The sequence below is a fragment of the Neoarius graeffei genome, chromosome 2 (assembly GCF_027579695.1).
Source record: "Neoarius graeffei isolate fNeoGra1 chromosome 2, fNeoGra1.pri, whole genome shotgun sequence".
Classification (NCBI taxonomy): domain Eukaryota; kingdom Metazoa; phylum Chordata; class Actinopteri; order Siluriformes; family Ariidae; genus Neoarius; species Neoarius graeffei.
In genome coordinates, this window is record NC_083570.1 from 74,601,177 (window position 1) to 74,612,699 (window position 11,523).

The 11,523-nt window shown below is 40.1% G+C and overlaps 1 protein-coding gene across 2 annotated transcripts; it reads right to left on the reverse strand.

Annotated features, from left to right (window-relative positions):
- Nucleotides 1-608: 608 nt before the first annotated feature.
- On the reverse strand, nucleotides 609-11,073 carry tmpob (thymopoietin b). Of its 2 annotated transcripts, none has more exons than XM_060914972.1 (7): nucleotides 10,929-11,073; nucleotides 10,358-10,627; nucleotides 9,033-9,150; nucleotides 6,949-7,125; nucleotides 6,072-6,175; nucleotides 4,379-4,482; nucleotides 609-2,361 (listed from the first exon to the last, which is right to left on the reverse strand). In XM_060914972.1, the coding sequence occupies exons 2-7, from the start codon at nucleotides 10,583-10,585 to the stop codon at nucleotides 1,986-1,988; spliced, it is 1,107 nt and encodes a 368-aa protein (XP_060770955.1). In that variant the 5' UTR covers nucleotides 10,586-10,627; nucleotides 10,929-11,073; the 3' UTR covers nucleotides 609-1,985. The 2 variants fall into 2 exon arrangements, with proteins under 2 accessions (XP_060770955.1, XP_060770954.1); XM_060914971.1 differs by having other exon boundaries at nucleotides 4,379-4,485; nucleotides 10,929-11,059.
- Nucleotides 11,074-11,523: the final 450 nt, after the last annotated feature.

Sequence of the window (11,523 nt, forward strand, 5' to 3'; positions counted from 1 at the left end):
ATCTTACACATATATAAGATTAGACAGCCTGCCACTGAAGGTCAGACTAAACTGAATGACAGTGAAGCCTCACATTCCTGACATACTCCACCAAGAGTCCCAGTACACAACTATACACACTATTGGATAGATGGTAACGACTAATCATAGTTTCACATTCTTATGCGTGAAACATATGGACCTTATGCCAAAAGAAAAACAGTTATTCATCCATCCACAGCCACTTATCCTGTCCTACAGGGTCGCAGGCGAGCTGGAGCCTATCCCAGCTGACTACGGGCGAAAGGCGGGGTACACCCTGGACAAGTCACCAGGTTATTGCAGGGCTGACACATAGAGAGAAACAACCATTCACACTCACACCTACGGTCAATTTAAAGTCACCAGTTAACCTAACCTACGTGTCTTTGGACTGTGTGGGAAACCGGAATACCCAGAGGAAACCCACACAGACACGGGGAGAACATGCAAACTCCGCACAGAAAGGCCCTCGCTGGCCACGGGGCTCGAACACGGACCTTCTTGCTGTGAGGCGACAGCATTAACCACTACGCCACTGTGCCGCCCAAAAACCAGTTAATTAAAACTAAATTTAATAACAGAAAACATAAAATAACAGTTCAGCTGTCTTTCATATTTTTTTTTTATTTCGCACAACTCTTGTATTTAACCAATGATAGACATTCACTTCATCCAGAATGAAATGCTCCAATTAACCATTAGATCCTATTAGCTGCCATGTGACCAAGTGCAAAATTTATGTTCATTTTTAAAAACACTTTCTGCCTTTCACACAGCAGGTTTAAACATCAATGTTTGCTGCATACCATTCCAATGAACTGTTTACCTGTCTTTAAAAAGGTGTTTTTAGAAGAAAAAAATATTAGAAAAATATTGCAGTTAAAAAGCAGACATTTTCAAAAACCAAGTAGTAAAATACAAAAAAAAATTTTGCAATCTGTAGAACAAAAGTTTACTGTAAATGTATTGAACTAAAAGGTTCTACACTACTTCATGCTTGTCAAACAGACACAGACGTGACCTTCTGATTTTTTTTTTTTTAGCTGCAGCAGAGAAAATATTCCACCTAGATGATAACCAGTGTTTGCCCAGAAAGGGGAAAATGCAGGCAGGGTGGTTTAAGTTTGTGTTACGATGACTTATTAGCATTTGACAAGTATACTTCCACAATACATAGAGATAACATACCTAATGAGTTATCACCTAACACAAAACCAGTCATACATCGATGATAAAAAAAAGCATGTCTTTTGCCTGAGAGGAGAGCAGAGAGGGTAGAGATGTGAATGAAGGTCTGATGAAGAACCAGCACAAGTGGCACTAAACGCGAACTGCATAACTGACCAGGTAGTCTAATAGTTTGGGCACATTTCCATGCTACTATACAAACAGACAGAAACAAAGATATAATTGCCAAAGAAGACATCTTTGCTATCCTGCTAACAAATGAAAATTAACCAGCACAGAAAAAAATGTATGTACATACAGTAATCTTTACTAAAAATTCACTGCACACAAAATAGTACTTTTAAGCATGCCCCAATATTTTAACTCACGTGATGAGCTACAATGCATGTGATTAACACAATCAACGGCCTTTAGAAAAGCATTTTGTTGATATCTAAAACAAATCTGATTTGTAATGATGTCTAAAAGCGCTAAAGGAAAACATAGAGGCAATTGTTTCATCATGATACAAGGTTACAAAAAAAAATAAAAATCACTATTTCTTCCTGTCTGGATAACCTGCTACAAAACAGTAAAAACAAAAGGCAAGATGAAAATACAGTTCACACAGTTTAAAGACTAATTAAAACACACAGCTGGACATGACTGAGAAGTTGGATTGCAATAATTATAAGCACAAACCCTGCCAATATGTTGATCGTCCAATCTCTCAGATGGGGATGTGGCTCAAGTCTGAGAATAAAGACAGATCATGCAACCAGTGACAGAAGATGCATTCACTTGTTCCCAGAATTCTCTTCCTGGGTAATAACACCAATCGCAGTTAGGAGGGGCGTGACCACCCTGTCCTGTAAGAAGAGCATGCACGAGTCGATCTGCTCACTGCTCACATTCTGAAAGACATAGTAAAGTGAGGCCACCAGTATGAGGAACACCAGCAGTTTGAGCCAGATGGAGAAGGAGCGACGGCGTGGACGCAGCTCAGATGGTGGACAGAACGATGGAGCATGAGATGGAGTGCTGTGACTGTATGTGAGTGATGACTTGGTGGTTGTGAACACACGCTGTTGCAGAAGAGACTCCTCTGGCCAGAGGTCAAGCAGCCTTGCTGGACGCCCAGCTGCCCCATGGATAGGCCGCCGACAGGTGGCACTGTACACAAGTTACAGACAGTTTGAGGATGAGGTACTAATACCATTTCCAGAAAAGTTGGGATATTTTCCAAAATGCAATAAAAACAAAAACCTGTGGTTTGTTAATTTACGTGTACCATTATTTAACTGGCAAAAGTACAAAGAAACGATTTTCAATAGTTTTACTGGCCAACTTAATTGTATTTTGTAAATATAAACAAAGTTAGAAATTGATACCTGCAACACACTCAAAAAAATTTGGGACAGAGGCAAAATAAGACTAAAAAGTGCATAGGATATTCAAGTAACACCATTTTGGAAGGTTCCATAATAAGCAGGTTAACTGGTAACATGATTGGGTATAAAAGGAGCATGCACCAAAGGCTCGGTCTTTGCAAGCAAGGATGGTCGTGGCTCACTCCTTTGTGCCAAAATTTGTGAGAGAATTGCTAGTCAATTCAAAAAGAAAATTTCTCAATGTGAGCTTTTAGATAATTCAAAATCTAAAGTACATACTATTGTGAAAAGATTAAGGGAATTCTGAGACATCTCAGTGTGTAAAGTGCAAGGTCGGAAGCCACTGTTGAATGTGCGTGACCTTCGAGCCCTCAGGCAGCACTGCCTGAAAAACTGTCATGCAAATGTGACAAATATAGCCACATGGGCTCTGGAGCACTTCAGAAAAATCCTTGCCACTTAACACAGTCTGCCCCTGCATCCAGAAATGCAACCTAAAACTGTATTACGCAAAGAGGAAGCCATTCATGAATTCTGTGCAGAAACGCTGCTGATTTCTCTGGGCCAGAACTCATCTCAGATGAACCGAAAGAGAGTGGAAACGTGTTGTGATCTGATGAGTCCACATTTCAGCTTGTTTTTGGGAAAAGCGGACGCTGAGTTCTCAGTACCAAAGGTGAACATGACCATCCAGTTTGTTATCAGAGAAAGGTGCAAAAGCCAGCATCTGTGATGGTATGGTGGTGCATCAGTGCCCACGGCATGAGTGAGTTGCATGTGTGTGAAGGTACCATTGATGTATTGAGGCATTTATTGGGATTTTAGAGAGACATATTCATCAAGGCGACGTCTCTTCCTGAGAAGTCCATGCTTATTTGAGCAGGACAATGCCAGGCCTCATTCTGCACAGGCTACAACAGTGTGGATTTGTAGGAACAGAGTGCATGTGTTTGACTGGCCTGCTGCCAGTCCAGATCTGTCTCCGACTGAGAATGTATGGCGCATCATGAAAAGGAGAATCAGAGAACGCCGACCACGGACTGTTGAGCAACTGAAGTCTTGTATCAAGTAAGAATGGGCACACATTCCAATTGTAAAACTCCAACAGTATCCTCAGTTTCCATATGATTAAAAAGTGTTATTAAAAGGAAAGGTAATGTAATACAATGGTAATAATGCCTCTGTTCCAACTTTTTTGAGTGTGTTGCAGGCATCAGATCCTAACTTCATGTATATTGTTTTTCAAACAATGTGCAGTGTTTTGTAATGTCTTTGCTCTTTGTTATTTTATTTATTATTTTTTCAATTTCTCGTTTTCTTTCTTTTGTATGTACAAATAGTTACATACATTTTTTTATACATGTTCAAAATAAAATAAAAAAATTCAAAAAATTTACAAAATACAATTAAGCTGGTCAGTAAAACTCTTGAAAATCTTTTGTTTGTACTTTTGTCAGTTAAATAAAGGTTCACATGAATTAACAAGTCACAAATTTTTTGTTTTTATTGCATTTTGGAAAACATGCCACCTTTTATGGAAACGGGGCTCATACTACTTAGTACAAACTAGCCATAGTACTTAAAAATGGTGATAATGACTCAATTACTTTGTACAAGATGTGATCTTCAATTTAATGCATCAGTCTAGTATGTTTAAATTTAGGACCATAGTTGGATTACTTTGACTGCTACTTTAGATACACTTCAATTTAAACCTGTACATGTGTGTACTGTGGTAACAATTTTACTTACATTGAATAAGACCACTAATCTGAGGAAATTTTAAGATTTATACTCACCTAATGCCTGTGGGTGTAGAAGGTTCATTCGGGAATATTTCTTTTAAAATATCACTTCTGTCAACAGAAAATGACTGCTCGTCAGCTGCTGTCGCCTCCTCTACCTGCTAAAAAGTCAAATTGTATAGTCAAGTCAGTCTTTGACCCTGTGGTCTTATGGAGTAATAGTATCAAATGACAAAGGATCATTAGAGAGTTTACTAAAGGTTGCTTGATCTCTAAGACACAAAAGGCCAGATTTACTAACAGTTTGAACCAGCACAAACCCTCTTTTGGTGTAAGAAGACTACAGTTGGCATTTACTAAAAGAAATGGATCAGGACGCATGCTGCGACCGATCACAGGTGGACGCAGGTGTTTTGTGTCAAATCCTTCGTTGTGGTTAGACATACTGCAAGACGCAGAGTTTTTAAGCTGCTACGACAGGATGCAGCCAGTTGGAAGCAGACGCAGCTAGATGCAGTGCACAGAAAACCTTTAAAAAATAAGGCCATAAGACTGCTCACAGGTTGTTGTAAACTATTTGCAGGTGCAGTCTGCGTCTACCTGCGATGCATCGCAGCCACCTCTAAAGACTTGTCTTCCCCTGCGTCTAGCTGCCACTACCTGCTTCAACCTGCGATTGGTCACTCAAGCGTCGCACGACCGTCTGCCTCTACATGCGTCAACCTGCTATTTGCACCGACTGGAAGCAAATCGCAGCTGAAATGCGAACAGATCGTGATCCACTTGCATCAGCCTGCCTCTACTAAAAGACCCCCTGCAACCCTGTGCATCGTCGTGCATCGACACGAGACCAGTCTTGCGTCTACCTGCGATTTTATCATCATGGGTAGACGCAAGTAGTTGAAAACTAGTTGCAGCCTGCTGTCTGACCTGGGCATAATTTACACTGCTCAGTAAATCTGGCTCAAAGAATACAATTAAAGGGAAAAACAAATTATACTGAGAAAGACTTCTTGCAGTCAGATCATTTCCAAATGATTACATTTTGAAAAGCCAAAACATTATCTTCATTCTGGCAATGTTATGGTCATAAATTCTGCAAAACATGTGCTCTCTCTCTTTCTTTCTGTCAATTTTCCATTGTTTAGTCAGCACTCTTATAATGTATAATTGTCCATTTTAATGTTAAACTTACAATTAGCACAAAAAACCTGCATAGGTTGAGGTCTCTCACACTGTTCACTTTAACCAGATTTATTGTGCAGTTATGAATACAATCAGTCACTGTCTATAAAGATAATGAGCTGTGTATTGCATAATGATGAAATTCTGTCCAAGAACTGGCGAATTGCCACTCAACTAAGAAATGCCTACTTTGTTTTGTACAGACACCTTACTCAGCAATTTCCAAGACAATAAAAAAAAAAAAATTGGATAAACTTTATCATGTTAGAAACAGTATTTGAAATTTCTACTGGTTTATGAATTTCTAGCAACTTTGTGGTACTACGACACTTAATTATCCACTAATAATAACTGTGCAATAACTTTCTTTTCTTTACATGTTATTATTGCTGTCTATAACATATACTTTTTCATCCTTTTAATATACCATTGACATATGGTTTACATATCTTTAATTTTGTAATTTCTTTTCTCTACTTGAGTGTGAGCAACTGCAGATGTACTCAATTTCCTCTTGGGATTATTAAAGTATTTCTGATTCTGATCTCGCTTTACACTTTACCTTACTGCTGTGTCGGCTGCTTGTCCTGGTGGTTACTGGTGTTTTTCCTCGGCTTCTCACAAATTTTGCTGCTACAGGAACTGGCTCTGGCACTGGTTCAACATCTACAAAAAAAAACAGCAGACACAAATGGATGGAAATCAAGAAAATCACTCACTCATTATCTCTAGCCGCTTTATCCTGTTCTACAGGGTCGCAGGCAAGCTGGAGCCTATCCCAGCTGAGTACGGGCGAAAGGCGGGGTACACCCTGGACAAGTCGCCAGGTCATCACAGGGCTGACACATAGACACAGACAACCATTCACACTCACATTCACACCTACGCTCAATTTAGAGTCACCAGTTAACCTAACCTGCATGTCTTTGGACTGTGGGGGAAACCGGAGCACCCGGAGGAAACCCACGCGGACACGGGGAGAACATGCAAACTCCACACAGAAAGGCCCTCGCCGGCCATGGGGATCGAACCCAGGACCTTCTTGCTGTGAGGCGACAGTGCTAACCACTACACCACCATGCCGCCTCAAGAAAATCAATGTGACAAATAAATATATTAACAACTACCCACTTCAAAGCTATTAATGTATGGATTATTGAATTCAGCGGACTTCTTAGAGTCTTTCCATACTCGTTTAGGAATTATTTATATGACGGCGTGAGAAGAATCTCCAGTCTTATCTGTTCTACATCTATGTAGACGTACTAGCATTTTCTGTTTCATTTCAGGAGAAGCCTTGTTGTCTTTGTTCATTTTGAAGAAGTTATTCCACAACTAGAATAATAATGTGAATTTAGGAGGACTGTCACTTGTTCTAGCCCTGGTGCGGAGTTTAAAAAAAAATAAAATAAAAATACACTAGCGAAGAATATTACTACCTTCTTCCTTGTCGCTGTACTGATTTTCCACCGTGTGCGTGTTGCCATTCTGACTGCCGTCTGCCTTCACAGGTACCGTCTCTGGAACTGCAGTCTCAGGTTCAGGTGACGTGATCTCTGCAGGAGGCTGATCCAATAGCTTTTGAAGTCTCTTCTCAAAAAGTTTACGGGTCGTGGCTGTTGCACATGGATAAAAGAAAAAGATCTCACAACCACTCTGCTTTGCCATTTAGCGAATAACAGATTCACCAAAGTATATAATCTGCTGGAGTAAATTTATGAATAAAGTAACATAAAGGATGAGTGAAAAAAAATCCGTACACACTTACTTCAATGGGATGAAGTAATTTTTGAAGACAATATATTTAATGCAAGTTCCTTTATTATTAACTATCTAAAGGATCAGAGCGTATGCTATCAACAATCAAAAAGATTATTCTGAATGTGATGTAAACAATAATAATAAGTTCACACTGTAAAACATTTCAGCCTTGTTTAGTTATATCCACTTACCTTTTCTCTTTAACTCAGTGAGCTCTGAAAAGTGTTTTAATTTGAACTAATCTGTGCAAGTTTTCAAAGGTTAGACTTCAATTACTTAGTTGTCTTGATTAACTGAGACCTTTTCTGAGTTGAAACAAAGATAATCATCAAATTGAGTTAACTTGTATTTTCAAGGCAGCAGGTGAACTTGCATTTCCAAGTTAAACCAATTTGAAATGTTTTACAGTGCAATTTATATAGCACCTTTATAAATAAATACATTATATTTAAGATCTCTCTAGCAGTTTTGCTCTGGTTATTTTTCTTCCAGTCTCTGGCAGCGTCTTTGCGTATGTTTACTCCATTTCTGTATTATGGCCTTCACTGTTGGTAAGGTGATTTCTTGACACTTTGGGTTTTGGGTTTTTTTTCTCATATACTTTGGAATTTTTGCAAAACATTTTATTGAACCCACTGCAAACTGTTTGAAGCTTTCCAGCCTTAAATAACACTTAATAAAGAATCCAAGCTGACAGTTTCAAGTCTAGAAACGAGAAGTCTAATGGGGCATTGTTTGATTTCCTGTACAGGGTTTTGTGATAGTTGTGGAAAGACTTTGTCAAATCATTTTTGAGGATTTTTGTCATGGCGGCACGGTGGTGTAGTGGTTAGCACTGTCACCTCACAGCAAGAAGGTCCTGGGTTCGAGCCCAGCGGCTGACGTGGGCCTTTCTGTGTGGAGTTTTAGTCAGAAGGTCACATCTGTGTCTGTTTGACAAGCATGAAGTAATGTAGAACCTTTTAGTTCAATACATTTACAGTAAACTTTTGTTCTAAAAATTGCAAATTGTTTTTTGTATTTTACTACTTGGTTTTTGAAAATGTCTGCTTTTTAACTGCAATATTTTTCTAATTTTTTTTTCTTCTAAAAACACCTTTTTAAAGACAGGTAAACAGTTCATTGGAATGGTATGCAGCAAACATTGATGTTTAAACCTGCTGTGTGAAAGGCAGAAAGTGTTTTTAAAAATGAACATAAATTTTGCACTTGGTCACATGGCAGCTAATAGGATCTAATGGTTAATTGGAGCATTTCATTCTGGATGAAGTGAATGTCTATAAGAGTTGTGTGAAATTAAAAAAAAAATAAAATAAAATAAAAATAATAAAATATATATATATATGAAAGACAGCTGAACTGTTATTTATGTTTTCTGTTTTTTAATTAACTGTTTTTAGGGTGGCACGGTGGTGTAGTGGTTAGCACTGTCGCCTCACAGCAAGACGGTCCTGGGTTCGATCCCAGTGGCCGGCGAGGACCTTTCTGTGTGGAGTTTGCATGTTCTCCCAGTGTCTGCATGGGTTTCCGCCACAGTCCAAAGACATGCTGGTTAGGCTAATTGGTGGCTCTAAATTGACCGTAGGTGTGAATGTGAGTGTGAATGGTTGTTTGCGCTGCAATAACCTGGCGACTTGTCCAGGGTGTACCCCACCTTTCGCCCATAGTCAGCTGGGATAGGCTCCAGCTTGCCTGCGACCCTGTACAGGATAAGCGGCTAGAGATAATGGATGGATTTTTGTCACTAGGGCAGAAAACCTACCGACTATAGGGCCAGGATTGATGCCATACTTCAGCAACTGACCCTTCAACTCGCTGTCAGTCAGACTGGAAACATCCACCTCCTCTTTTCGACTCTTATCCGTCTTTCTTGTAGCTTTCTGCAGATTGATCACAAAAGAAATGAATGAACTGAACGCTTCAGGTTTTCATCATTAGGTTGTTTTACAATCAGGGTCCAAAGTTTGTGTCACAGGGGTCCAAAATTCAAATTGATTCAAACTGGTTCTTGTACCAGTTTTTCAGTGAAGGACAAGTTAAAGAACAGATTTCAGGTAATTTTTTGACATGCATGTATGGTAGTTTTGTGCAATCTGCTATAAGATGGGAGAAACAAATGAAGTGATTCTCGGAGAGGACATTTTTTTTCTGACAATTCAGAATCCACTACTTCCATAGTGCTTTTAAATATAAGGCTGTAAGCGTTGTGTTAGTTGTCTCTAATATTTATGTCCCAATATCTTGACCACGTTTTAGGATGAAAATAATCATTTTAGATATGTTATTTTATATTGGGCGGCACGGTGGTGTAGTGGTTAGCGCTGTCGCCTCACAGCAAGAAGGTCCGGGTTCGAGCCCTGTGGCCGGCGAGGGCCTTTCTGTGTGGAGTTTGCATGTTCTCCCCGTGTCCGCGTGGGTTTCCTCCGGGTGCTCCGGTTTCCCCCACAGTCCAAAGACATGCAGGTTAGGTTAACTGGTGACTCTAAATTGAGCGTAGGTGTGAATGTGAGTGTGAATGGTTGTCTGTGTCTATGTGTCAGCCCTGTGATGACCTGGCGACTTGTCCAGGGTGTACCCCGCCTTTCGCCCATAGTCAGCTGGGATAGGCTCCAGCTTGCCTGCGACCCTGTAGAAGGATAAAGCGGCTAGAGATAATGAGATGAGATGTCTCGGAGAGGACATTTTTTTGACACAGTTACATACTAATTTGATCAAAATAGTCTGAAAACTTACTGGCATTCAACATTAAAACTTAACTATGTTTCCAATGATATGGAACCAAATATGTGTTTTATGGTATAAAGAATGATGTAAGTGCATCCCTTTTGGAGCTACCTGTGTTCAAAAAAGCACTTTGTCTAAATGACACGAGTAATTTTGCTAAATATGACATATATTGCCATACATTCACCAAAAATAACGTCATCACCAAGGGTTTTTTTTGCATGGTAAATAGAGCTATCACAGGGCTACAATAAACAACCAAGCTTATTTAGTCAAGCCTTTTGATATTGAAGATAATAAGTGTTAAATGTGATTTTTAGCTTGCGCACCCTGATTGTAAAACAACCCTTAAATCACACTTACTTTTCCTGATCGACTTCTGTTAGAGATCACTGGTGTTATTTCGTCGTCGCTGGAGAAAGTCTCTGCCGGAGAGTGTTTCTTGTTCAGTACAGTCAGGTGTTTGCGGTAAAGTTGGACATAAACATCCTTCCTGTGCTCGCCGCTGGGAAGACGGACATCATTAGCGAGCAGTTCGCTCTTCAGCTTGTCCTTTGTGAGGACGGACGGGTCTTCAAGGAATTCCGCCATGCTTCACCGGCTCGGTTCCAGACCAAAGTAGACACAGCGTATCTAATAAAAAGCCAGATGAGTTGAGAGTAAGTAAAGCGCAACACCGCGCCGCGCAGCAGCAGCAGCTCTGTCCCACAGTTAATCAACTTGCGCCGTTGTTGACAAACGTCAAACCGGTCGGAGCGCGTCGCTACGTTTGAATAGACTCAAAGATTTACGCGGCAAAACACCAAATATTACTCTTTACTTCCAAACACGGCTTCCTATCGCCCATGTTTTAATTAATTAATTACTAAAACACAGTTATGTTCTAAATACATACATGCAAGCTCTGTAGACAGAAGTAAGAACAAATAACTACCTCAGCGACTGCTTTGCTGTCTCCTGATGGTCCGTGCGCGCGCCTATCTGGCACTCTGGAATAAACTCAGCGCCGATTGGCTAGTTTGGTTCAGTAAAGCGGTCCGTGATTGGTCCAGACCGAAGACAACCAACCGCCGCATCAAAGAGCGCGATAATGGACTCGATGAAGCTCTTCCGTAACCCAGCGTTTCAGTTGAAATCTTCTGGACGCCTGTAATGAAAGGGACAGAGTTAAACACAGGCCCAGCAGAATAAAATGTTATGTGAGGTGGGGGAGGCAATTTGAACTTACAGCCCTTTTCAAAACCGTTCCAGGACTGGCGGTGTGGAACAAAACGAAAGTGCCTCAAGATGGCGGCCTTCACCACACTTCGAGCTGCAGGCAGGCTGGTGCTGGGCCAGTCTGGAGTCTTCTCATTTATTTTCAAGGACCTTTCTGTGTTGTTTATCCCAAGGCTCAAATAATTTGCTAAAAATTAAAGCCAGTTGCTACAATAATTTTCTCTAATATTATTTTTTCAAATGTATTAAAATATGTAAATGAAGCAGATGTGTGCTTATATTTCATTCATTTAAAAAATAAAATTTACAGT

Excerpts from the sequence above, each read along its gene's own strand:
- tmpob (XM_060914971.1), bottom strand. The coding sequence starts at position 10,585 with ATGGCGGAATTCCTTGAAGACCCGTCCGTCCTCACAAAGGACAAGCTG. Across the intron at positions 9,151-10,357 it reads ACAGAAGTCGATCAGGAAAA|AAAGCTACAAGAAAGACGGA; the intron begins GTAAGTGTGATT and ends ATCAATCTGCAG. Across the intron at positions 7,126-9,032 it reads CAATCCTGGCCCTATAGTCG|CCACGACCCGTAAACTTTTT; the intron begins GTAGGTTTTCTG and ends CATGTGCAACAG.